This window comes from Ostrinia nubilalis, chromosome 25 (genome assembly GCF_963855985.1).
Source record: "Ostrinia nubilalis chromosome 25, ilOstNubi1.1, whole genome shotgun sequence".
Classification (NCBI taxonomy): domain Eukaryota; kingdom Metazoa; phylum Arthropoda; class Insecta; order Lepidoptera; family Crambidae; genus Ostrinia; species Ostrinia nubilalis.
In genome coordinates this window covers 8,879,090-8,905,570 of record NC_087112.1, presented here as the reverse complement: position 1 = coordinate 8,905,570, position 26,481 = coordinate 8,879,090, and the positions used below count along the sequence as shown (strand labels likewise).

General features: G+C 37.1%; 1 protein-coding gene across 6 annotated transcripts in view; it reads left to right on the top strand.

Annotated features, from left to right (window-relative positions):
* Window positions 1–26,481, top strand: part of LOC135084245 (trehalase) — a 67,857-nt gene that overhangs the window by 11,086 nt on the left and 30,290 nt on the right. For 3 of the 6 annotated variants that reach the window (XM_063979014.1, XM_063979012.1, XM_063979017.1), the window contains exons 1-2: window positions 8,916–9,044; window positions 19,627–19,949. In XM_063979014.1, coding sequence (XP_063835084.1) covers window positions 19,864–19,949 — 86 coding nt within the window. In that variant the 5' untranslated portion in view covers window positions 8,916–9,044; window positions 19,627–19,863. Of the gene's footprint in view, window positions 1–8,915; window positions 9,045–19,626; window positions 19,950–26,481 lie in introns of those variants that run through there. The other 3 variants (XM_063979015.1, XM_063979018.1, XM_063979013.1) reach the window with 2 other exon arrangements.

Sequence of the window (26,481 nt, the reverse complement as noted above, 5' to 3'; positions counted from 1 at the left end):
AATAAAACTACGACCAATCACGACCTACATTTCAACTAGCAGAATCAATGGATCATTAATTTGGCAACTGAAACAATTATTGACGGTGAATCACTTGTCACTTATAATTCGTAATTTTCAAATCACACGTGTATAATCATTATAACGCAAAAGCCTAGCTAAGGGACTATTCCCATCTCTCGTGCCCACCGCTGCGACTCCTGTGTAGCCAGGATCTACAGCTTGACTGCCAATGAAAACCCAACCAGTGAAGGTCAAGTTTGTCCCGGGGCGGGGGAAAGTTAAACTGTCAATGGATAGACTTTCAGCTTTTAGCTTCTTCTCAGCACTGGCCCATTTATTGTCCCGAAGCAGTGGTAGGGTTAATATTGGGACGTGTAAAAGTGCTTTTTAAAAGCCTAAGTATTTGCAAAAATAATTGAGTTTTATGAGTTTTATAAAATAACAAAGATCTGGTGTTCACGTGCTCTTAGTCCATTGTGCTTTATTTGCTTTTTCAGTCATGAAAAGTGACATTATAGCAAGTGATCCTTATTTCTTTGCTTTGTTCACATTAGCATTAATTACTAGTGTTATCTCTTCTTATCGCTGTTCCCTAGTCTTATTATTAATCTTCACTGTTTATTTTATAACGTTGAAAGATAAATGATTAGAACTAGAGCTAGATTGGAGTCGTAAACTACAGCATGTAGGCCTAAGATGCGCGCTGTGATAACTTTTATCGACGTCAATTTGTATGGGCCAAATCGATAAAATGGCGTGATAACCGCCTATCACGGCGCGCATCTTAGGCCTACTGGTCGAGTTAACTGCGCACCTTGCAGCTGTGACGTCACATCGACGCTCTGGTACGGGCGGGGCGAATGCGGGGAGGTGTGCGGGTGAGTGCGAGGGAGAGTCGCATTCTAGCGGGGTGCGCAGTTAGTTCGATCGGGTTAAATGGTTTAGTGCGCATCAGTATTTAGTTTTTTATTTTGTTTTTGGTATTCAAATTCTAATAAGCAATTTCACAAATCTACGAGTATTTTAAAATAAAATATACTATTTCGTTCTTAGTTCAGCTGTAGAGAACTGCTATTCTTTATAGGTACCTACAGGCTAGTATTTATTCCATGCTACAAGCATCATTTTGTATGAATAAAATTTATAAATAAATCATTATAGTCATATTTTATGAGCTTACAGCGTAATTCTTTGTAATTTCAGCCATGTTTTTCCCTGATATCAGAGGATTTGTAGAAATGGGCGTGTGTTATCTACCACGTTTCCTTTTATGCTTGTGTTATCAAAACCTTGTGATGTGACTAGGCGCTTTATTTATGTTTTTATCAACAGTTTTCCTTGAGAGACTATCGAACGAAGTGCACTGAATTTCAATTTCTTGGTCATTTTCTTAACTGTTAAGAACACGATTCCTTTTTAACTCTGCAAGTATTTGCTGAATATCATAGTAAAATTTCAACATACTACTACTTTCTTTAACAATAACGGGTATTAAACTTTTTGTACAAATAAAATATTTCAATCCCCAAATTGATACGTAAGTTTCTCAAGAGCACTGGTCTATGCATGACGTCATGCCTTCTATGAGCCCCCTTCCTCCATCTTTGGAAACCCATCTTAACCTTCAAAAACTGTAGTGCTTACTATGATGGAAGGTAATAGGGCTATCGTTTTAGCGATCACCAGTTAGCGTTTTAGCACCATTGTAGAGCAAGGTCATGTCACTCAATACTTGTTAAAATAGTGGTGACAACTGGTGAGCGCTGACCAGCGTTGCCAGACGTCCCGATTTTGGCGGGACGTCCCGATTTTGACGTCCCGATTTTTAAATCAAATTTAAATGTCCCGCGCGGGACAGGCTTGGTCCCGCTTTTCGGAGAGAGACACTCACTTCACCAGACTATTGTTTGAAACGCCATATTATTCTAAAGAATAAAACTTTTTTAATTTTTTTCTTTTTTTATTCTAAAGACGAATTTAACGATAGAGTAAATCTGATTTAAAATAATATTTTTTTGTTAAAATACATTTTCTATGGCTACTTTTACTATCTATTGTCACGTAAACGTAATTTTAAGTCAAATAAAAAGATAAATATTTGAAAACCTTTGATTAATATACGTTTTTTTACTATGTCCCGCTTCTGACGGAAGAATCCCGCTATTTTCACTCAAAAAGTACCAAAGTCCCGACTTGGCGAAAAAAAAAACTGGCAACGCTGGCGCTGACTAAAGCACTAGATGGACTTTAATAGCATTTGCAGTTCCCTACCAGGAGTACGAGTACTAGAGTTAGGTCTTGTCACTTGCCAGTAGTGCCTACTGTTAAGCATAAAAGCAATCACTCATCCCCAGCTGGATCATCATCATCATCATTATCCTCTCAGCCATAGGACGTCCACTGCTGAACATAGGCCTCCCCCAATGCTTTCCATGTTGCCCGGTTGGTAGCGGCCTGCGTCCAGCGCCTTCCTGCTACCTGTATGATGTCGTCGTCCCACGCTGCGTTTTTCGGTACGCGGCCTCCACTCCAGAACCTTGTTGCCCCATCGGCCGTCAGTTCTGCGTACTATGTGCCCTGCCCATTGCCACTTCAGCTTGCTAATCCGTCGGGCTACGATTAATAACGCTTTTTGCAGCCGAGCTGGATAGTAGGTATGGAGTCATGCAAACAGAGGGTAGATACGTAACGTATATGTAATTGATCCCTAGTATGAGTCTAAATCATAGAGTTCCGCAGGTTATGTCACGTGGGCCTTTCTATGCTCCGCTGGCTGCAACCGGTCGGCGCGTGCGTCGAGGCCGACTGCTTTCCATAAGCTGCGTGCTATGGTGCTCTGAGAAGCGATTACATTTACTAACTTAATGATAATAAGGCCGTTATTTCTGAAAAAGAATTTTTTTACACCAGCAGCAACGAAAGAAACATTTATTTTTCATCTTGTTCATTTTGCTCCTGAAATCAGAACCCCTCCAAGAATATCCGATTCTCCATGGAAGCATGCTTCGCCGTTTTTCATTATTTGTGGCACCAATAGTCCTTCAATATCAGCCTTTATCACGGATAAGATCCTCCCATTCTTTTACATGTCTCTTTTCTTTCGCCTTCACGAGGATACCGTTTCGCTGTGAATTTGTCCTTTTTCTTTTCTCTTATTAGATTAATGGAACCTCCATTGCTCTACTTACCTGTTGTTATTGGGAGCATAAAAAATAAAACAATATACATACATAGATTTCATTGTTTTCAACAAATGTGTGTGTGTCTGTAATCTTGAGTTTCGATTCGTATTTGATTTTGATAATACAGGCTTAAGACCACTCTTTGTACACGAATGATGTAATACCAATGCTTTTTGCACTGACCTGATTTGAATGTTGCAATTATTTCTTTAGTGTAGGTAGTAGTAGGTTACCAAATTATTACATGTGTTTTTAATTTGATCATTATTGATTTTAACAGTAATTTGTGACTGACAATTAAATTGTGGTAGATAAAACATTTTTACTGAGCTCAAAAAGAATTATAGTCATTAAAACCAGATCGTTCCGTCTATCGCATCAATAAACTATTTACCGAATCGCTACCGCTTCGCGTTATCGGTTTTTCCTAATATCGCGTGCGCGGGAGTGGATGACGTCACGGAGGCACGCTGCTCTCGGCCAATCGGCGGCGGCCGTTCAGAGGCTTGGCCATTATGGCCGCGTGCGTGTGTGGGTAATGTCGCGGGGTGAGCTTAGGGTTGCCACTTTTGACAGCATACGGATAATGCTCCTCCTCCCTCATTCCTCCCATAGCGGCCTCCAATAAAAAAATCCTCTGCGAAAAATAGGGTTGCCTGCAACGATTCAGGGCAGTCATATGACTGGTCCAGTCAAGATATCTGCTAGTTCTCCTACAGACTTTAAAAAACTTCTCCTATCACACTAAGACGCGAAAATTTCTTGATTTAACTAGAACTCTATCCTACATGAAACCTAAGCAGTTAGACCATTCCGGTATGCCATGACACCGTTGGGTAATTAATAAAGTATTGACCAATGTGACAGCCCTAGTCCAGTCTGTTATCGACAGGCTATCGATAAAGGTCGCCGGAATAATTCAAGCTTATTGAAATGCTTCAACCACGGATATTATTCTTTGGTGGGTGTGTCTCGAGTCTGACACATAGCTTTATAGCCAAATTAAACCAAGAACTATGAAATAAGTTGTAAACTACTTGTGTTGATATTTTTTATTTTAATCAAGCAAGTCATATGCATGACCCTTTTTAAAAAAAATCTAATTGTGCCAAAACAGATTTGGATTTTACCATCAAAAACCTTTGAATTGAGTCTAATAACGTCTAGTTATAAATACCTAAATTATTTATGTTCAGAGTTCAGTCAGTAATAATAAACCGCAGAATTAGTTACAGAAAGTATCCAGGTAAATAAAACTAATCGAGAAAATGGTCGTAGGCGATTCAAATTCAATTCAAACGTGAAACAAAATATTTTGTGGTAAAATTCTGAAAAAATAAGGACTTTTCTCCCCTTTCGTTTCCACCCTGCATATTATGTGTAGCTAGGATCTACAGCTTGACCACTAATAAAACCTAACTAGTGAAGGTCAAGGTTGTCCCGGGGGAAAGTTACTGTCATCGTACCCGCAACGAATAAGTAGATTCTGGAATATAAGTGGATCTTTCTAGAATCGCGTGGAAAGTCTTCGAATGTTCTCGAAAGTTGTTACTGTCGCGAATTACCCGAAATATTACGCGAGAAAGTTTCCCCCAGCGGAAATATTCCCAGCGACAAGTCTCATGTTTGGACACGTGTAGTTGTGACTATCAAACAATTATGTGGGCAGGGCTTCTGCGACGTGGTGCAAGTTATGCACTCCCATAACAGCCATTGTTTACGGTACTTTGAGTTTTCTCTACTTTGTGATCGACTCTACCATCATCCAATGACCAATAAAATAAACCTTCGACTTTAAAATACGGGTGTCATTTTTACCAGATTTTAGTTCGAATTACAGGTGTAGCAAGCGAATTTTCGCGAATCTTCTAAAGTTGAATGCAGTTCTCTTTATTTAAAAAAAAATCCTGTATGTAAACACTGCAAACGGGATCCTGAAAAAACAGTTCCTGCAAAAAACGGGATGTCTCCGTGAAAATAAGCATTGACCATTTTAACCTTTGACTCTAGGTTTCTGACACATAGCGTTTTACAGGCTTTGTTTTACTCGCACATCGTTCTTCTGCCAATTTAATTATATTTATGCGTAAAACTGAAAGAAAACACCCGACATTTTGTGGAAAATTACAAATACGTAATACCTACCTAAGTACCTACGTTCATAATATGTTACATATTACATATTATACCATTGGTGGCGTTTGAAATTAGGTTAGTCAGACTTAAACTGATATCAATACACTACCGGATTATAAATAGAAACTAAATAGAATCTAAATCGTTCCGTGAATAATTTATGCAAATATTTATATTTAAAATTAGAATTCATGGTGTGTTTAATTAAATTTATATTTGCGGAACACGAAATGGCCGAGTAAATTCAGACGGAACATTTTATGGCTGGCTCTGATTTTATGTGTCAAGTTCCATATTTTGATTGTAATTTAGTTTTTTTTTGTGATAGCTCATAGCTTGTACCAGTCTATAGCAAATAAAGCCGGGCATTATTCCGACAGGGCTATTATGTCGTGTTGATCGACGCAGGAGCGAGCGGAACACAGAGTTGTTTGTCAAATACCTGTGTGCAATTGGCAATGCTACGTCACTTTGCCATATGGTACGAGTACCTACGAGTAGTACCAATAGTTTATTTACTGAGGTAGTACGTAACGTACTGGTTCGAGTAAAACAAAAGCATTTTTGTGCTACAATTCAAATTGAATTTTTAAATAAAACACAGTTTCGTCATTAAATTCTTGTACTTCTAACTAATATTATAAATGCGAAAGTTTGTATGGATGTCTGGATGTTAACATGTTTGTTACTCTTTCACGCAAAAACTACTGAACGGATTTTGATGAAATTTCACAGTATTATTGTTTATAACCCAGAATAACATAGGCTATATTATGACGATCTGTGACAAATTAAATTTCACGCGGGTGAAGACGCGGGTAAAAGCTAGTAGGTATCGTTATAATTTTATCTTTAGTAAGTTTTATCAGAAGTAAAGGATTTGGAGGTGTTGCATGGCCTCAAGATAAGATGTTATTAACATAATAATTATTAAAGAAACTACTCTCTCTTTATCCGACAAACGTTTCGTATCATTCTGCAGATCACAAATAAGATACCGTGCTTGTTGATAACACATAGCTGTTGACACTGGCATAGCTTAAAGTATGCGCATTGCGCACTAAAATGTATTTTGGCTCACGAGTTACAAACAGTGAAATACCAAAACAAGGTACCTATATACAAACGATTTGACTGAGTTACACTGTTTTAGCCAGTTTGACCATAAGTAATACAGACCACACAAATCTCTGATACTGATACAGTCAACGTGACACCCAAAGTGGCCCAAGTTGACAACATAATCTTATTCCAATTATTGTTATAATGACGTGTTACGAACTTTTTGGTTACTTTTTACGAACTAGAAGGTACCGTCTGGTGAATCAGAAAGAGGCATTTAGCGATGCACCGATTGATATTTCATACTTGATAGTGTCCAATCTCATTAATCAGGCAAGCAAACAAGTGACGAACGCCTTCCACTTAAAATAACCCATACAACATCCCATCCATCATCGAAACTGATACATATTGGCCTGTAGGGACTTTGGGATCAATGAGCGATAAAGTACTACCATATTATTTATGATGTAGTTTAGTCTATAAATAGATACAATAAACGCAATAAATAATTATTTTCTTTATTTGTACGGACGGCGTAACAAGCTAAACACTGTTGCACCTAATGTAGTAGTAAAAAGTCTTATTTTGCAATAAACTTGTGTGCTTGTACGAGAGTGTTTCAATATCCACGCATGCTTGCATCATTATAAAAATCTGTAAGAACAGTAATAATAAATAAATTATCTTCTTATCTTATCAATTTACTTAGCTATCTCATATCAAGACGTGATTTATTTAAACAATCTGGTTATTATATTACTTGGTAGTGTCGTAATAATAAAGAAAAAAGTTTTTTTATATACAACTGTCGATTGTTTAAATTCTGTTTCGCTTATTAGTGTTCATTTGTCACATTCGTATTTTCACTAGCACGAAAATAGAATACAATTCGTTGCTTTTCAATGAACTCGTGCGATCGTAAGACACGAGTCGACCAATCACAGCGCGATGCGCCGGCGCAGCAAAACAGCGTTTTTCCTATTAGAATCGGCAACTTTTTACAAATCTGAATCAAAACTCTATCAAATACTTTAGTATTAAATATTGGTATTGGTGATTAGTAAATTCCAATCAATTTGTGTTAAGCTTTTGAGTTCGTTAGTTCGTTTCAGCCAAATGACGTCCACTGCTGGACATAGGCCTCCCCCAAGGATCTTTACATCGGCTAGTCCTGTGGGCTGAGTGTGAGTTTATATCAAACGCGCTCAATGTCATTTTATGACGCGCTCACTAGTGAACGCGTTTGATGTAAAACTCACAGTAGGCCCTCTGGTACGTCCCATTTATAGGTTCACCAGATCGTCTGATCCACCCAGTGTGAGGTCTGCCCGCACTGGCAAGCTTTTAAGTATTTCTTTTATATCTAAAAGGAGCTCTTCATAAAATACATAATATAGCTTAGTTGACAACTCATTAGGCAAAACATTCCAGTTTCATAAAAGGAAAATGTATGTGTAATGTATACGAATAGATCGTCTATTTATTTAAAAAAGTATTCCAAAAAATGCAACGTAGTTGGTGTGTATTTTGCATTCTATTTTCTTGTAAATCAATTTCATGTCATAACTTTAAAAATATTAGTCGGTTAAGTCCAGCTATTTTCCTTCCTGTATTGACTATTACATAATTCAAACGTGATTCTATTATTTCCAGGTAAGTTAGGTATTGTGTCAATAAAAGAGAAGTGTAAATAGAACTGCTTTAGCTAGTTTTTACTTACAGAACGTAGAGTCCATAAGCTGCAAAAAAATAAATATTCAAAGACAAGATGATGAGGATGATTCAGCAAACTACTAACTATAATGCCGAATCATGCATGTATGAAAATTATAGGTGCCTAATTGGAAGAGTTGATAGCATCGTCATCCAAATCACAGTCGGACACTATGACTCGATTTTACATTATGCAACGAAGCATTACAATCTAATGTGCGTTCGCAAATCAAAGATAGAACCTGGAACCAAGACAAATATAAAAATGCTATTTGTCTTGGTAGTTTAACCTTGTTCTTCTCAAAATTTAATTTAATAATTGTAGAGAATTTCCCACCACTGGAACTCCTGTAGAGCCAGGATTTACATTCTAAAATTGGGCCTTCAATGAAATCCAGCCAATCGCTTATTATAGGAAATTCGGTAACTGGTAGTCCGTGTATATTTTCATTGATTATGGAGCAAAAGAGAGGTCTAAATATAGTAGATTCCACAAAATTGCCACCATTAAAACTAATTATAATAATAACCAGCCTCCAGCTAAGGAACTAGCTAGATTCATGTAAGCAGATCTTGATCCGAGCAATTTAGAAAGGTTATTGGTGAGTTACTATCGGCACAATGTGACGAAAATAGATTTTATTAAGAATGACAGTATCAAACGCGTAAGTAACGTACAAATTTACGCAACGGGTTAAAACTTCGAGTTTTTTAGCGAATCAACGCGTCATTCAGTGTATCGTGTTGATTGATTGCATACATAAACACCGTGCACGTCACTTTCAAACACCTGTGTGCGAGTTCACAATGGACGGCTCGCCAGCCAGTTGATATCCGACCGCGCTGCGAGACGGACGTATCGAATCAATACAACCGCGAAGTTCGCTACAAGGAAATAGCACTGCAGTGCGACTGTGTTGTTTTGTGCTGGCTGAACATTTCTCGGTAAGTTGAACCAGTTACGTTCAGTAACATTGATCTTGACGTGCCGTTTCCTCATCCGAAAATAAACGATTTGGCAACACTCCCCAAGCTCTACCCTTGAAGTACGAGCGGTTAAATCAAAATTACGATCTTCAAGTTTGAAATTCGAATGGACTTCAAATGAGTTGTTCGAAATTTAAAAATCTAAACTGCTGTCGGTTACTGGCTGGCGTACTCTACGTCAGATATTGTGATCCGATGCTATTGTGTTCTTTATTCCGTGTATTCTGTATGCACACGGCTAGTGCATGACATACTGAAGGTCTTTGCTTTCATAACAATAAAAAACATAGTTATGTAAATCGAAGAGCCGATGCATGTACTACCAGCTAGACGTTTTGCAAGTAACCTTTGGAAGTAGGTATCTAAGTTTCAGCGGCTTGAATCGTTGTGTAACCTGTCAAGGAGGTATAAAAATAAATTCATTCTATGTTAATTCCAACGTGCCATGTTTTTGTGAAGTTACTCAAGTAGACCTGTACGAATGTCTAATAATTTCAGATAGAGCTCCAGTCTAGCCGGCTCAATTATTTGAGCCAATTACTCAGTTCACTAAACTCTATTTCATACAAAAAGTTATGACATTAAACTAACTGCTCACGCTATCCCTAGCTGTTTTGTCTCAGAATTTATTCACAGAGACGTATAGAAAATGCGGCTTTTTCAAAGTTCAAGGCAATTCGTCTGCAAAGTCAACAGGTTATGTTAGAGCAATTTTAGTTGCCAAAAATTCAAGCGTTCTTTGTATCGCTAAAAGTATCAAACTGTCAACCCTGTCTGAAATGGAATCCCCTATTTTGTAAAATTTTACATTTGCACTTTTTAGCAAGGGTTCGCTCCTACGGCAATCTAGTTTTACGGGATGCAGTAATGCAGGATCCCGCAAAACTGTCGTGTGAAAACTTCGACGTGTGTTTTTTGCGGGAAATTCGGTAAAACGGTATATTCGTGTGAACGTTCATGTTAAAACACGTAAACGAGATCCTGCAAAAACAGTTCCTGCAAAAAACGAGAATGTAGGTATAACAGTTTCCGGCCGGTTCCGTTCCATGCCCTACACCGTGATTCGCACGTGCGACCTTGGCTCACCGTGGCGCGACACTGCTTATCACTATGCACCGTGATGCTTTTTGAACGAACGTGGAGTTTCGAATTTCGAATCTTGCTTTTTTAATGGGTTGCCAGTTGCCATTGTTGCTAGCCTAACGTAGGTAGGTATTTCTTCTTCCTCTGTCCCTCATTGATGAGGATCGCGACTACATTTATAGTGTTTATCCATATACTGTGGTCATAAGCCTAAAGTAAAGCCTAAGGTTATTGTTCTACCTAAATTAATCCAATTTCGAACTGACGTATGTGTAAGAACTACACCTGCGTTAAATTTTCCACGTTGAAAGCAGGGTTGTACACGCTCGACGACTCAACTTTTTTACCATTATTTTGTCACAAAATTTTTAAAGGTTGATGAAATATTAATGATAATAATTACGTTTCTGCGTGTAATATCGGTAATCTTCTGGTAAAATTGTGATCTATGAACCTAACATATGAAATCATTTAAATTATTGAAATTACTCATCGTCTGGAAATAAAAGTTCGTAATAAATTCTTCACATTATTATGACTATCGACTTTCTTAGTCTTAGAGCCTATTTTAGCATTTGCTGATAAATTCTTTTGACAAATTAACTCCAACTTTGGTTTCATAGTTCTAGGACAGAGATATCTGGCAGATTAAGTGGACTGCAACCGACAAACAGCCTTTTTGTGAAATATTATCTTATTCTTTTCTGTAACATTGTATAAAATCTTCTTCGCAAGTCCAGTTTCGCTAACCCCGAAAACAAGGTTTCAGCGTGTTCTAGAAGTAGGTCATATTTACTAGTAAATAGATAAGATTATAACAAAGTAAACATCAAACTAACAACTGACAATCAATTAATCAAAGGATTCTACCTTGATCTTCGTTCATTGTCATCATCATCTGGATGAATCGTGATCACTTAGCAAAGGTCTTTGAGACTGCAAATGTTATAATACTATCAGTGTCCGCTATTGAGAATATTGAGATCAATGCTATTTTTTCCAGTAGCGATAAGATACATCTTGTTCTCTTGTAAGCATCTCAAATCTCAAGTCACAAGTGTTAAAGTAAACGTCAGGTGTTATGATTAAAGAAAGTTTACCATAAAGTGCAGTAGATAAAATTAGAAGTGATTAAAAAGAAGAGGAGAGTATTTTCTAAAAAATATAATTGATATAATTACCTACCTTAACATAAATGATTTAAGAAAAGAAAATCAGATCATCCCCATTGCCGCTGTCGGGAATGGTGGCCATAAGGCTGACAGCATTGCCCTTTTTGTTCTTTGACTATATTTTTAAACCTTTTCGTTTTTCTATTAAACCATTTGATCTCTGATCACAGTCTAACCTGAAGTGTGAGATAACTAATCATTAGTGCCTTGAAGGGTTTCGATTGTATCGATCTTCATTTGTTCGTCTTCATTTCTAATTAACTCTGTTGGTAACCGCGATTGCGCCAATGTTACTTGTCTTATTACATTATTTGTTTTATTTCGTGTTTGAAGTTGAAGATATTGTGAATATCTTTTATCATTTATTGGGAAGTAAATTTTATTAAGTTACAGAAATTGTCTTTAATCTAGCGATAAGGCCGTCTAAATTGAGCTGTTTCGATTTTGTATTTCTTTTGTCTCTCTTTGCCGGCCTTTTCTTTTCTCTTGTCTCTTTTGGCATGTAATAAAGAGTATCTATCTACTAACCAGGTTCTATTGCTACATTCTCAAACCCCTCGGAACATTCCAGTCCAAATCAGGAACAGTCGCGGTGACCGTGCGACATAAGGTTTGCAAATTGGTCTAATTCGATCTAATTTTCTTGTTATGTGCTCCCACGCCGACGTCTGTAACGTTGGGTAATGTTGTGTACAATTTCGTCTGGTTTAGGCCTTAACTGCGGCTATAAATAGACTTTAAATTCAGACGAAGAACTAAAATAACATCTATCTCCTCGCATTTGTGATTAATTAAATGAGGTAATGAAAATACATAATCAGAAATATTATCTTCATAAATGTTAGTTATAAGAGTATAATATTATAATATGTTGTTGGTATGCCTTATAAATAAATAAAAAAAAAAATTAATATTCGTTCCCACCGCTGCAACTCCTGTGTAGCCAGAATCTACAGCTGGACGGCCCATAAAAACCCAACCAGTGAAGGTCTTTGGTCGGAATAAATTTGATATGCATCTAAAAAGGCATGCAATGGTTCAATAGGGCAATAATCAAGGCGCAATCTGTGTAACAGTCAAGAATATACAAGTACTAAAGTCCAAAGGTAGAGTTGAGCAATATCACACATTGGGTCATCAGCCGACCTCTGCGAAGAGGACAATAAAGTCAAAAGATAAAGGACGGAAAATATTCAATAACTAGTTTTAGTTTTGACCCTAAATTCAATATGTGAAGAACAAAAAATGGTACCTTTGTGCGATTGCGATGAGAAATAAAATAACTATCCACTGTGGCGCAGTCAATGAACCGCAAATAGCCTATTAGCTGTTTTTGTCTTTACATTCGATGTCATGTCATCTAATCAATCGAAATCATGTTATATCCTCTCATAAACCATTAAAATATCAACAATATTCTATTGTTACTGTAATTTAAAAGATTCGGAATGATAGTTTTGATTAAAGATTTCGAAAATTTGAAGAGCATTACGTAACTGACCGTTATCAACTCTAATGTGTTTAAAATTTCAGTACCTACCTAACACCATAATGGACCCACGAGGATTATCTCCATTGCAAAAAACACAAAGTCACGATGTTTATTGCCCATGTCATGTTTGTATCTGGTTGATACTAGATCCAACTGGTCTGTTAGCCTGCTATTAAGCGTCTTGAGTTTTTTGATCCGCTTGTTGACCGGTATATTTTTTGTTAAAGCTCTGTTTTGGTTAACGAACTCGTGTTGTAACGTTTCAAATTCTGTTTGTATTTCGACATTCAATTCATGCGGTTAACACCTCAATGGTCTGGTAATTAGGAATTTACTCTTGATCAGGCAGTAATACAATTTTTTCCAGTTTAGGTAGTTGTGATTTCTATTGCAATAGGTAATATTGCAAGTTTAAATTAAAGATTTGACAAAATTGACATTCGAGAACATTTTTAACCCAGTCCGATTAAGCCCTGATAGACGGATAAATTCTTGCAAAAGCAATGGTTTGTGTAGGTTCTCTTATAAGTTTTGAATTCGCAACATAAACTCTACGGTTATAAAACGATAACAACGCCAAATGATTAATTAGTCCTTTCGTGACCTATAACTACAGACAGTGCAATATTTATGTACCACTTCCTCTTCACTTTATATCAAACTTCCGTTATGTATAAATCACATGCGTTAATCCGCGTAGGCATAGGAATTATTTCTTATCCAGAGTTACCAAAAATATACAAATAGTGTGTCATTATCAATCATTGGCATCCTTTTTAATATAAACTTATGAGTCATGATACATAGTACATTTCCAAAATATGAGAGAAATATTTGGGGAATGTACTATGTCTATGTATCATGATAAAAATTACTTATATCCTGCCAAAAACTTCCAAAGGCTGATATGCGTTTTCGTTTAAAAATATTATTCATCTTCACAGCTTCTTATGATCTCTTGAAAATGTCAATTGTCGATCACTCATACGGATACGTAACGTGCAAGGCCGCTTGTTATAAATATCGACTAGAGCCATTGCGAATTTGGTCTAACCTCGCCCAGCGAAAGTGGAGTGCTGCAAGGCAATATATTGGGTCCAACGCTCTTCAACCTTGAAATCAATTTAGAATTGCCTTTTGTATTAGTACTTAGTAGGTATTAAATATTTAATTAATATTATTAACATGTTTTTGTATCCGCACAGGTTCTGTAATCTGTACAGGATTTTGTACATCCTGAACTGCATATGTTACGTATTGTATCACTTTTAATGAAATCCGGTAGTTTGAATAATAAAACAAAATATAATTGTTGGCAATATGAATTAAAATCTGTAAAATAATACTCTTATTTTCATACAAGTTCAGATGAAATCTTCAAACGTTAAATTCCAACCAGAAAACGAAGCGCATAAACATTATACAATGGTGCGACGAATTCTCAACTAATGAAATTCGCAATGGAAGTTTACTAGCCGCGTGCCAAAGGGTTTTGCCAAATATATACCCCGAGAAAATCCGCTCTGTCCTTGGCATCTGACTTGACATTATCTGACACACCCATCGTCACGTAAATATTTTCAGTTTATTAATATTTGTCTACACTTGCCTCAATAGAACACATGACTCCATTTGAGATGTTTCTGGCTCCTGGCTCCGTCTCTTTTTGACATTTTGTACGGTGTCGATGCCCTTGCTGGGTTTTGGCAACCAAATTAATACTTTGCTCGCTAAAATTGTTCGACCTTTTAGTTTCATTATTCTTGTTTAATATCAAAATACTGAAAACGAAATTATCTAACATACCTACCTATACCTATTTATTTTAGTTTCTGTATTATTTCCTTCAAAAGATTTAAATAGACCAACTGAAATCCGTGTTGTCAGTCAATTTAACTCTGAATAATCTAAGTAGCGTGTAGTAGGCATACGATATTGTTTTCCGTTTTGGCATCTACATCTGAAAGGCAGTTTCAAGAGCAATGACGGCAGTGGCACTCACAGTACCATAAATCTTGTAATTTAGAATAACATTTACGAGAAATATCTCAAACATTTGCTGACGAAGAAGTATCTAGTACTAATTACATTAATGTGGATTAGATATTGCATTGTAATCACGAGTTTTGAAAACGTGATGGTTTTACTGCTTTTTTTATGAGCATTTGTAATTTTATTCGATTTTCTTTATTATCGAGTTTAACTTACCACGAGGCTTGAATTTATTATTCTCGGTCTTGAATTCAATTGTGATTTTTATTGAAGAACCTTAGATAAACCTACTAGTTTTCAAACTTATTTGCTAAGATGCAATACTGGCTCAAAAATTATGTCAATTGTTATGAAAGTAAAATCACAACTGTCACAGCTGCATATTCTTCTGCTTCTTTCACCTGCCAAATATGCGAGGGATCTAAATATACTTCGCACGTCAGTCACCTGGGGGTGTGACCGTATTGGAAAGTGGATGCACGTGCGTCTGCGCACGCACGCAACATTGGAGCGGCTGTGCTTGACGCTCCACCGGCCGTGGGAGGGGCTCACGTGATTGCAGACGTTATGAAAACAGATATAGGACTAATTGAGGAATCTGTGTGGCGTGATTGCTTGTTAATGGAGATTGGAACGTCACATGTTATTGTTTTTATTGGCTATAAATAGTACAGGATGGTCTTAGACACGTCACAAGACACTGAGTTCTAATCTAGAATATAAATAGTACAGGTGATACTTATATGCGATACCTCAATTTCGAACTCCTCCTATGTTCTTCTGATTAATTTTGTTGCGGGTTCAATGACAGTTTAACTTTCCCCCGGGACAAACTTGACCTTCATTGGTTGGGTTTTTATGGCGGTCAAGCTGTAGATTCTGGCTACACAGGAGTTGCAGCGGTGGGAACAAGAGGTGGGAATAGTCCCGTTATGTCCGATACTAAAAAATGGTACATCATGAAAAATTTGTACTATAATAAATAGAATGATAATATCTTAGACATCATCTAGACTGGACATCATGATGAGTTCAATTCATTCAATTGAAATCGTTCGTTATACGTATCTATTATTACTGCACGCAATTCATTAGAGACTATTGGTGCTAATAAATAGCGGTTTGCCAAAAGTTGGTAGATACGTGAGGTCGGACATGTGTGCCGCTTGTTCACTATAGTTATAGCCATTATAGCTTCATTTATTTGCGAGACATTGACCTTAAAGTCTACGACTGCCGTGTATACCATAGTGGTCAGTATGTGCATGTCTACGTTAGATGCCACAACATTTAACTTGATGTGCTGCCACTTTTGTTACAATTTGAAGGTTTTATTAATTTAAAAACAAATATTTGTGTGAGTAATGCAATGCAACAATAACAGACCTAAATTTTCCTGCATAATTGTATCCTGTGTCATTGTTTACTTCGGGCTTATGGGAATTGCCAGTAACATATGATTTAGCATTACAAATTGAGTCAACCTAAGAGTTTTTGACTGTATTATCAACTTAAGTTAAAATTTACTTGGACATTTCTGGGTAGGCCGATTTGATGGCGTTTATACATTAAAGAAGAAGTAAATAAAGCCTATCACAAGTTTTACTCTAGAACTCCGTCTAAGGAAATATCTATTAAGATTAAATATACATAGTCTCGATTTCTGATTCGTTTTCTAGCCTAACCAAGGTTGGACGAAGGTAAGTAATCTTCCAATTGATACCCGGGTCCAATTGTCCCCGTAAATCATACAACGGATGTCCACACTTATGTTCCGTATATAAATGCCTAGCATACACGCTCTTATTGTAACAGCTGTAGGTGTCAAAACAGAATGTAAAGAAACGAGTGCAGTTGAACGGACTAAGTCGGTTGAAGACGATATAGTTTGCGTTGTGTAGGCTAGCCTATTGATATGAAGACCTTGAAAGCTGTAATACAAGATTTGCGGTTGGAGGAATGTTTTTATGGACGAAAGATGACCAAGGCAAGCCAGTACTTATGTAGACTACCTGTATATTTCCAATCAAACGTAATTGAATGGCAAAGATGATCCTAATGAGTGTGATGAGAAACCAATCCTTTCAATTGATCTTAATTATGACAATTAAAAACGTAGCAATGTACCGAGTGGCAATGATTGAACTGAACAAGATTAATTGCAAACATAATAATATGAACTACTTCTTATGATCGATCATTAACCTCATTATCTTCTAAAGGTGATCAGGATTACGATTAGGATATTATTGACGCAGAAATACATGTCTTCATAAGAAGTCGAATAGCTTTTCAATAAACTAAAAATTTAGGAAGAATATCCATACATCATAATAATATTATGTAGAATCGGCAGGACAGCAAAAGTACGAGTAAATCTCAACAACAACAAGATTTAGGAAGTCTCCCTTATTTTAACTAAGCTTTCAAATTAATTGCAGTATAAGTGCAAACCAGCTTGGACTTTGGATTCGCTGTTATTTCCGAAATTACGTGTATTATAAACAAATACCTTCGCAGTAATAAACTCTTTGTGTTATACCCAAAGCTTATCCAAAGTTATTTGCGTTCGTACTTTGTTCCATTAATTTACGTATAATTATTTAATCAACAGCCAAATTAAACGAGTCACTTGATAAAGTTACTAAAATAAAATAAACCTTTTTTTACTGGTAAGCCGAGCAAAGGATTTTAATAAGCATAACATAATGGAATAATTTTTGAAACCTTGTTTGCAAGAACCTTTGTTCTTTATTTTGTTCAGATTTCAGTGCTGCTAATGACCTTACCTTTGTGGCCATGCTTTCAGATTGTCTGTTTTGTATCGCCAATCACACCCAAAATGGCCAAAACGAAGACAACACAACCTTATTCCAAGACGAGTATGTGGCGAACTTTTTGGCTACTTTGGGTGTCACGAACTATATGACGCTGACTGTTCAAACGATAGTATCTTTAGTGGTTGTAATAGCAGCTATTTTGCAACAAAAATGAACAGTCTGATGTCCTGTCTGTGCAACAATGAACAACGATTCTCCCTCCAATGTTTTATTGATCAAAGAGTGCCGTGGGTGGTCACGTCAGAGAGCCAGAGGAGCCGCATCCTGCTCAGTTTCGCACTGCCAATTTAGCAGATTGTCCAATTGAAGGGAAACGTGGGGACGAATGACGAGTTTGTTTGGGGCCGATTATACCTATTTATATAACTGAGATTTTCCGGCAACTTAAACTAGTGGGCTGTAAAAGGCTGTTAGATTTTACGAGCGTCACACCGGTAGTGTCTGATTATTGCAGTGGCTGTTTTTTGCAGGATCCCGTTTAGTAGTATAATGTGTCATTGTGTGTTTATATTAACGTACCCACAAAACCGGTTCGTTCGTATTTTTAATTTTCAAATACATTATAATATGTGTTCATAAATGACAGTCCAGTTTGTAATTTAGATCCCGTAATGCAGGAATCCTGAATTACTGGATCCCGCAAAACTGGATTGCTATGGGAACGAGCCGTAACTTGACCACATTGTCAAAAGGACTCGATTAAAGGTACATAGCTTAAAAAAATGAAGACATTCTAATAAGCCCGTATAGTTATTTTCCAAGTAAAACAAACGTAGATATCGTCATCTATTTATAGAACACTAGCTTTCCGCCCGCGGCTTCGCCCGCGTGGAATTTTGTCTGTCACAGAAAAACTTTATCGCGCGCGTCCCTGTTTCAAAAACCGGGATAAAAACTATCCTATGTTCTTTCCCGGGACTCAAACTATCTCTATGCCAAATTTCATCAAAATCGGTTGCGAGGTTTAAGCGGGAAAGCGTAACAGACAGACAGACAGACAGAGTTACTTTCGCATTTATAATATTAGTTGGGATGGGATGTTACATTTTTGCAACGTCAGAAACTTGCGAACAAACAAGCGGTTGTATTGTTCCAGTCAGTTCGTCAGTTTCTGAGAAAGGCTATGCGTGTTTTGACGCAATAATAAGTTTGCTGATATAGAAAAATTAAGGTGGCTATTGCTTACTACAGTATTTTAAGCTGACGGGTTTTTACAAAAACGTTTCAATGTTATTACATTCGCTATATTTAGTGAAATACAATTCTACAGTAAATTATATTTATACCAACTTGACAGAATAATTGATGCCTTTTACATAAATAACTGGTAATAATATCACGTAACGACATGGGCACATGAATGTTAAAAATCTTGGCATATGATCATAAGCTATTTGTCATTAGGTGTTTTTAGTACCGAGCTATTTTTGCAAAGAATAACATCAAGACGATTGTTACTTTTGAAATAAAGATACTATTTTATTGCTGTATCTTATGTAAGGTTTAGTAGATCCACAAATCCGCACGTATCGTATCGTAGTGGCAATCTCTAGCAGATGCAAAAATGTTTTTCAAACGAAATTAACCTTGGATTTAGATGCAATCCGCCTGAGGATCAATGAATGCATTATATGACTAATTCTAAATCTGTTTGATAGTATCTGCCGGGGTTTTCCGGTGCTTACAATTTAGATACATTGCCAGCATCATTTCTCCCATCGGACGTCCATTGCTGAACATAGGCATCCCCCAACGATTTCCATGTTGACCGGTTTGTAGCGGCCTGCATCCAACTTTAGATACATAACATGCTTACCCTTAAAATACATCGTATAATCATTTTAGCTACTCAATGTTCCAAAGTAGGTGCTACATAAATACCGAACACAATTGTTCTATGTTCCGTGTTCCGAATTCTCAGCCATTCGTTGTTCCGCTAACAGTTATGTTTTTTGTTCCAGACTGTCATAGGATCGGCACCACGGGTGCCTTTTTCCGAGTGCTCTTCAACCTTCGCCATACCGCCCAAGATGCTCAGTCAGCCCTTCAGGCAAAAGCCCTCAAGAGTCCTGCATACATACCTTAACACGTAAAGACAGTTACAAGACCAGCCAAAAAACGTTCTAAGTGATACTAGATTAAGTGTTGTTCCTTGTAAACAGTGATATTAGTGATAGTGATAGTGCCATTAAGGATTGATGATCAAGATGTGGTGCTTCGTTGGTATTCTTCTGACGGTGGCCGTCGCGGCCGACCGGAGTAATCTACCTCCTACGTGTTCTAGGTAAGTGTTTTTACTAATGACAGGTCGAGCGTCCTGTCATTGGTCGCGCGGCCTGTCATTGGTCGCGCGGCCTGTCATTGGTCGCGTGTCCTGTCATCGGCCTATGATCGTCATCGCCATCAGTGGATGGAAAGTGATAATGACCTTAGAATAAAAATACTCTAGTCGTAACATTACGCATTTGTGATATAATAATAGACGATACTATCAGTTATTATCAGTCGGCATACGATAATTATAGTGACAATGAAACCGTAATGAGTTCAAGTTTACCATTTACCCATATAAAATTCACCCTGACTGCAATTGAAATGCAGTTACAACTGTTTGTAAATTAGCTAAAAACAAGGTTATCTTTGAATGTCAATAAAGCATAAATCGAGATTTAAAATAAATCTACGTTTAAAGATTATTATTCGCCATAGAGCACATTTTAGTTTTGATAGAGTTTTAGCAATTTCTTTATCACACGCATAATGAAAAATGATAACCTCTCTCGCGATTCCCAATCGATTGGATCATTCGTTCGTTCGTTTCAGCCGAAAGACGTCCCCTACTAGGCAAAGGCCTCCCCCAAGGATTTCTATAACGACCGGTCATGCGCTGCCCGCATCCAGGCTCTTCCCACGACCTTCACCAGGTCGTCAGTGCACGTAGTGGGAGGCTTGCCCACGCTACGTTTTCCGGCCCGCGGTCGCCACTCGAGAATTTTTCTGCCCCAACGGCAATTTATTCATCACCCTAGAGAAAACTCCTTCCTGAGAAACAACTGGTTAGGTAGACTTTTTACCCATATGCAGGCCAAGCTGGCCTGCATCTCACCTGATGGAAAGTGATGATCAGGCCGAAGGTGGAAGCGAGATTTAATCGGAATCCTCAACCATAGATAAATTTTATGACAAAATCACGAAATAACTCAAGCGTCCCTATTTTTATTCGATAAATCGAAACTAAATGAGGAATGTTTATAAATTGGCCAAGGTTGAAACTAATTTAATGGTTGAAAACACTTGGAAAGTGTCGGTTGCTATAACTATAATGATTTCGTTTAATTATCTGTAACCAGTCCAATTTAGACCCACTATGCCATTTAGTTCAAAAACTTGTGACACAAGCTAATTTACTGTACAGTTTCATCAAATTCCGTTAAGTAGATTGGGCGTGAAGGAATAAAATCCTATATCATTGTAAAATGTAGGAAATTGTAGAGATCTGACTAGAATCCTGTATGTTACAAGTACGAACATATTTAGGCTGAGTAGCACCAACTTACTTTAACTTTGACAAACGTCAAAAATCTGTCAAACTCCATACAAAAAGCACCGGTTATTGTTAATGTAACGGTTAAATAAGGTGGTGAAACTCAGCCTTACTTTTCACTCCGCCGAGACATTATAAAGTATTTCTAAATTGCAATAATTTCGTTTATAATAATGATCATCGATAATACAACGAAAGTTCAATTTTTTGAGTAAATTATTTTTTCTCGTATACCTAAAGTAAGGTGGACCGACGACCTGATAAAGGTAGCAGGAAGGCGCTGGATGCAGGCCGCTACCAACCGTGAGATGTGGAAGTCATTGGGGGAGGCCTATGTTCAGCAGTGGACGTCTTGTGGCTGAAATGATGATGATGATGATGACCTAAAGTAAGATTATAAGTAAAGCCTATTTAAATGTATTCGAGGCCTATGTTAGGTATAATATCGAATCAAACTAGCAGCTTAAATTCACAGAAACTCTAAACCAGATAAAAGTTACACTTGATAATCCCATTCCACATTAACCATTCGACCTTGCACCCTACGGTCCGCCGATTATGCTTTGAATTGCATTGTTGGCTTGGATCTGAAACAAAAGTTTTCATAATAGCCATAAAGTGGTGCAATTTGAACTCTATTATCAGTTTCGTAAGGGCTATAAAATGAAACGGAAGATGCATTGTGATGCCCATGGGCGGACGTGTGAAGTACAATGATATTCTATTTATAGGATTAATAATACTACAGTGGTCAGAGATTGACGTGATTAAGGTCTGGAGTTCGAATCCTAGGAAAGATATTTTTGAACAGAATCAAAATTAAGTACCTAACGAAAATGTTACAAATTCATCAATTTTTAAGAGGAGGAGCTGCGTCTTTCCGTTCTATACATGGCCAGAACGCACCCATAGGAAACTGCTCGTGTATATTTTGTAGAACACGTTTGTAAATCTGTGACTCCAAACTATACACGAATTTTGCGTACTGATCGTGTATAGTTTGGAGGAGCTTAGTAAAAAAAGTCATCTCCAAACTATACTCGATTAGTTTATACTACACCACTGTACATTTGATTAGAGTGTGTTTAGTTGATATTGATTTAATAAAATTCAGTAAAATATGGAACTATATTTAAAATTACATTTATTTGATATTATTACATAAAATATTATTATTTTACTGAATCTATAATAAATCTAGATTTTTAACACTATTGTAAGTGGTTTTTGAAATTAAATTGATTAGGTAGATTTCAAATTAAATAACAATTTAATTAAAATGAGAGAGAGTGAGATAAGAAAGTTCAACGTGCATTAAATACAATATTATGCGAGACTTTAAATGCTAGGTTTGTATTGTCGGCCGTTTGGTGTAGTGGTTCGAAACGGACTTACTATTCCGGAGGTAGCGGGTTCGATTCCCGCACAGTACAAACATTTGTGTGCATGAACATATTATTGTTTGTATTGGACTGTGTGTTTTCTATGTACATAATAAGTATGTATTTACAAAAAAAAATGTATTTAAGTAATGTTTATATCCGTTGTCTAGTACCCATAGTACAAGCTTTGCTTAGTTTGTGACTAGAAGCGCAGTGTAAAATGTCTAAGGATATTTATTTATTATTTATTTTATTTATTAACTTTTATTTCAAGAACAAAATCATTTTGACATATTTCCATACCTACGAGAATTGGTGAAATATCAGCCCCAAAACAAATATATTTTCTATGGCAGAATAAGAAACACCAAAAAATCGTTTATCAAAACAATGACACGTGTCGAAAGATGATTGAATGTTTAAAGTAGACACGCAGATATGAATTAATATGTAATAGAAATAGAGGTCAATAAGTCAAAATGACTAGCATGCAACTACTCGCGTCTAAATTGTAATCACGCACTTATTACAATACATACATGATTAGTCCGTATGCGTACTGGCGATGTATATTTTGGAGTAAGACAATTGACCTAAGTCACTACAAAGTATACGCGAGCAGTACGCAGCATATGCGTACTGGTCGTGTATAGTTTGGAGGAGCTTAGTAAATAAAGTCATTTCCAAACTATACTCGATTAGTTTCACACCCTTGCGTTCTGGCTATGTATAGAACGGAAAGACGCGGAGGAGCTATCTAAAGTAACACACAGGCTATTACTTGTTATAGTGAGTTGAAGTTCCGCGTGACGTCACAAAGTGCTACACTTTTAAGCACGCCTTTACGTCACTAGTCTGTTATTATGAACTTTAGCGCGCTTTATCTCTTTAAATTTTCATTACTTTGAAAAAGTTAAAAATACGTGTCGAGTATTTTTTGATAAGTTAACTGACGGACTAACTCAAACAAATGTTGCAAATTCGCATTAATTTCCTACATCTTTTATCGGTAGAATATTTATTCAATTTTACTTACGTGTCTGATTAATTTGACTTGCAAAATGTATTAATCAAATTCGCAAAAAACCTGCCTAGGCTCGACTCTACCTGTTTACCTTCTCCTTCAGTGTCAAAGAAGTAGGAACAACGCTTTCTGTGGGTGTGTAATATTATAAATAGGAATTAATTTATAAGTAACGACCTCGTATACTATGGATTACTAATCTAAAAAATTACAACATAAATATTCGTGCAATTATTTCATTCTTAGCTTTTAATTTCAAGCTAGCTCCAAGTTTCTACCATGGTCCATGGGCCCATTTGAATGCCCTTTGGTGGAGACCGCAATCATCCCTTAAATACCAGTTTGGCTATAACTAAACTTTTAAACCACAGGACCGATAAAGGTATTTACTCTTTGGCGTATGTGGAGCATGCATTGCTTGTACAGTCAATGTATGAGTACTTAATTATAAGTATGTTGAGAAGCTATAATTAAAGAAAAACAATTATAACGTAACCTAGTCCAACATTCAAACCATTATGCCTTCTGTTAATTTATCCAATACAAGTTTTTTATATGTGCTGATTTTAGAAGAGAATATATCTATATGATTAAAATACTTATTATATATCTGCGCTAGTCTATACGATAATGAACGCTTTCCAGCATTAGTCCGACATATATCTTTAGCAAAAAGTTTAAAAGTACGGCAGGCTCTCATGCGTATGCGTGCTTTGTTCCAATTGAAATAAGGTTGTGTTATCAACTTTTTGGCCACTTTGGGTGTCACGAGCTATTTGACGCTGACGAGTATGAGACTTGATGAGACACAGCCCGGGCGCATGAATTTGTGGTCTCGTAACATAACGACGTGTCTGTGCCTTTCAAGCCAAGATTGTAATATAATCAGATAGGTCAATGAACTTTCTTGAATTTTAAGGTATTTGGACTTATTCCAATAATCTTCAACGACTCAAGGACCAGAGATGTCCAAAAATATATTGTAGGTGATAAATATGTAGGTACTTTAATACACACCTAGAAAATGTATAAGCTTTTTTATTATTAATTTGGAACAGCATAATTTCCCCGGTCTTTCGCTAGGTAGAGAGGAAGCTGTAGGTATGTATTAACCACAGAATGTTAACATTTCATGGACTCGTATAATACTGCGACTTTTGTTTATCCACAGTTCGGTGGTCTATAAAAACTGAGACTCAAATAAAAAAAAAAAACACGAAGTTGCGGTCAATAACAAAGCAAATGGCTAAATTGCGTGCTTTTATGAAATTAATTAGATAATAAATTACCATAAACTTTATTTCAATTAAGCATATTTTATGTGCTGTAGGTCAGTTCAAACACATGAGTAAAGAAATCTTTAGGTACTCTGTGGTTCAAGGTGCACGTAACCGGTGTATTTTGTATGGAATTTGACAGATTTTTGACGTTTGTCAAAGTTAAAGTAGGATGGTGCAACCCAGCCTTGTATTATTAGATGTAGTCCAAGAAAGAGACTTTATCATACAAAACGGTTGATCGCATCTTGCCTTCCCAGATAGCAGCATAGAGACATGCAAATGATGTAATACAGTCAACGTGGTATTGATAGTTTCGGTAGAATCGATGTGATTTATTCGCGAAACTAGAGTCAGTACAATCGAATCGAGGCTACCGCGGTGGTCGCTTCTACTACACTACGGGACTGTTCCCACCTCTCGTTCCCACCGCTGCAACTCCTGTGTAGCAAGGATCTACAGCTTGACCGCTATAAAAACCTAACCAATGAAGGTCAAGTTTGTCCCGGGGGAAAGTTAAACTGTCATTGGACCCGTAACGAAATCAATCAGAAAAACATATGAAACTCCTCATATGTTTTTCTGATTGATTAAGTTAAGGTTCGACTAAGCTTCTACACTAGGTCTATCCTAGGTTTTACCGTTCTACGTTATTTATTATCGTACGTAGGTATATGTATATGTATCACTAGTTAATATTATAAAAAAATATGATTCGGGCTTTAGCCTTCACATACGGTATGTAGCATCCGCTAACAGTGCATCGAACTTCGTAAAATGTTAACTTGACTTTCAAATGACATCTACACCGCAATGGTGCAAAATCGAGAGAAAGACAATACGTCATACCGTGCGTCATGGCACGTCGACGAGACACGTCCGAGACGAACTTTTATTTACGGTCTGCTGAAAACCGGTTTTATTATAAATTAAAGTTATTACACGATGTGGACTTGCCATAATATGGTTCCACATGGCATGTTTTGTCTCAGAAAGACTCACGCCCGTATTCACAAATGATGCTTGCTTCATCATCATCATCATTTTAAGCCACAGGACGTCCACTGCTGAACATAGGCCTCCCCCAATGACTTCCACATCGCACGGTTGGTAGCGGCCTGCATCCAGCGCCTTCCCGCTACCTTTATCAGGTCGTCGGTCCACCTTGTGGGTGGACGTCCCACGCTGCGTTTTCCGGTACGTGGCCTCCATTCCAGAACCTTGCTGCCCCATCGGCCGTCAGTTCTGCGTACTATGTGCCCTGCCCACTGCCACTTCAGCTTGCTGATCCGTCGGGCTGATGCTTGCTTAAATTGCTTAAATGAAGCAGCAAATCGAACGCACAGAGTTGAATTGAGGTCTGTGATTGGTTCATGTGTCACACTGTGCGTCCACGCGCACTGTGAGACCTCATAGTATTGTTTGTGAATACGGGCGTCTGAATTATAAATCCTAGTAATGCAGTTTGTCCTGTTTCCTTATTAAATTTTTATTTGGTAGATTCTTATTAAGTCACAAAAATAAACAAACTAATATGTATCTATGTAATAATCGTAAAAATATACGATAGAGGGCGGCCGATTGGATAT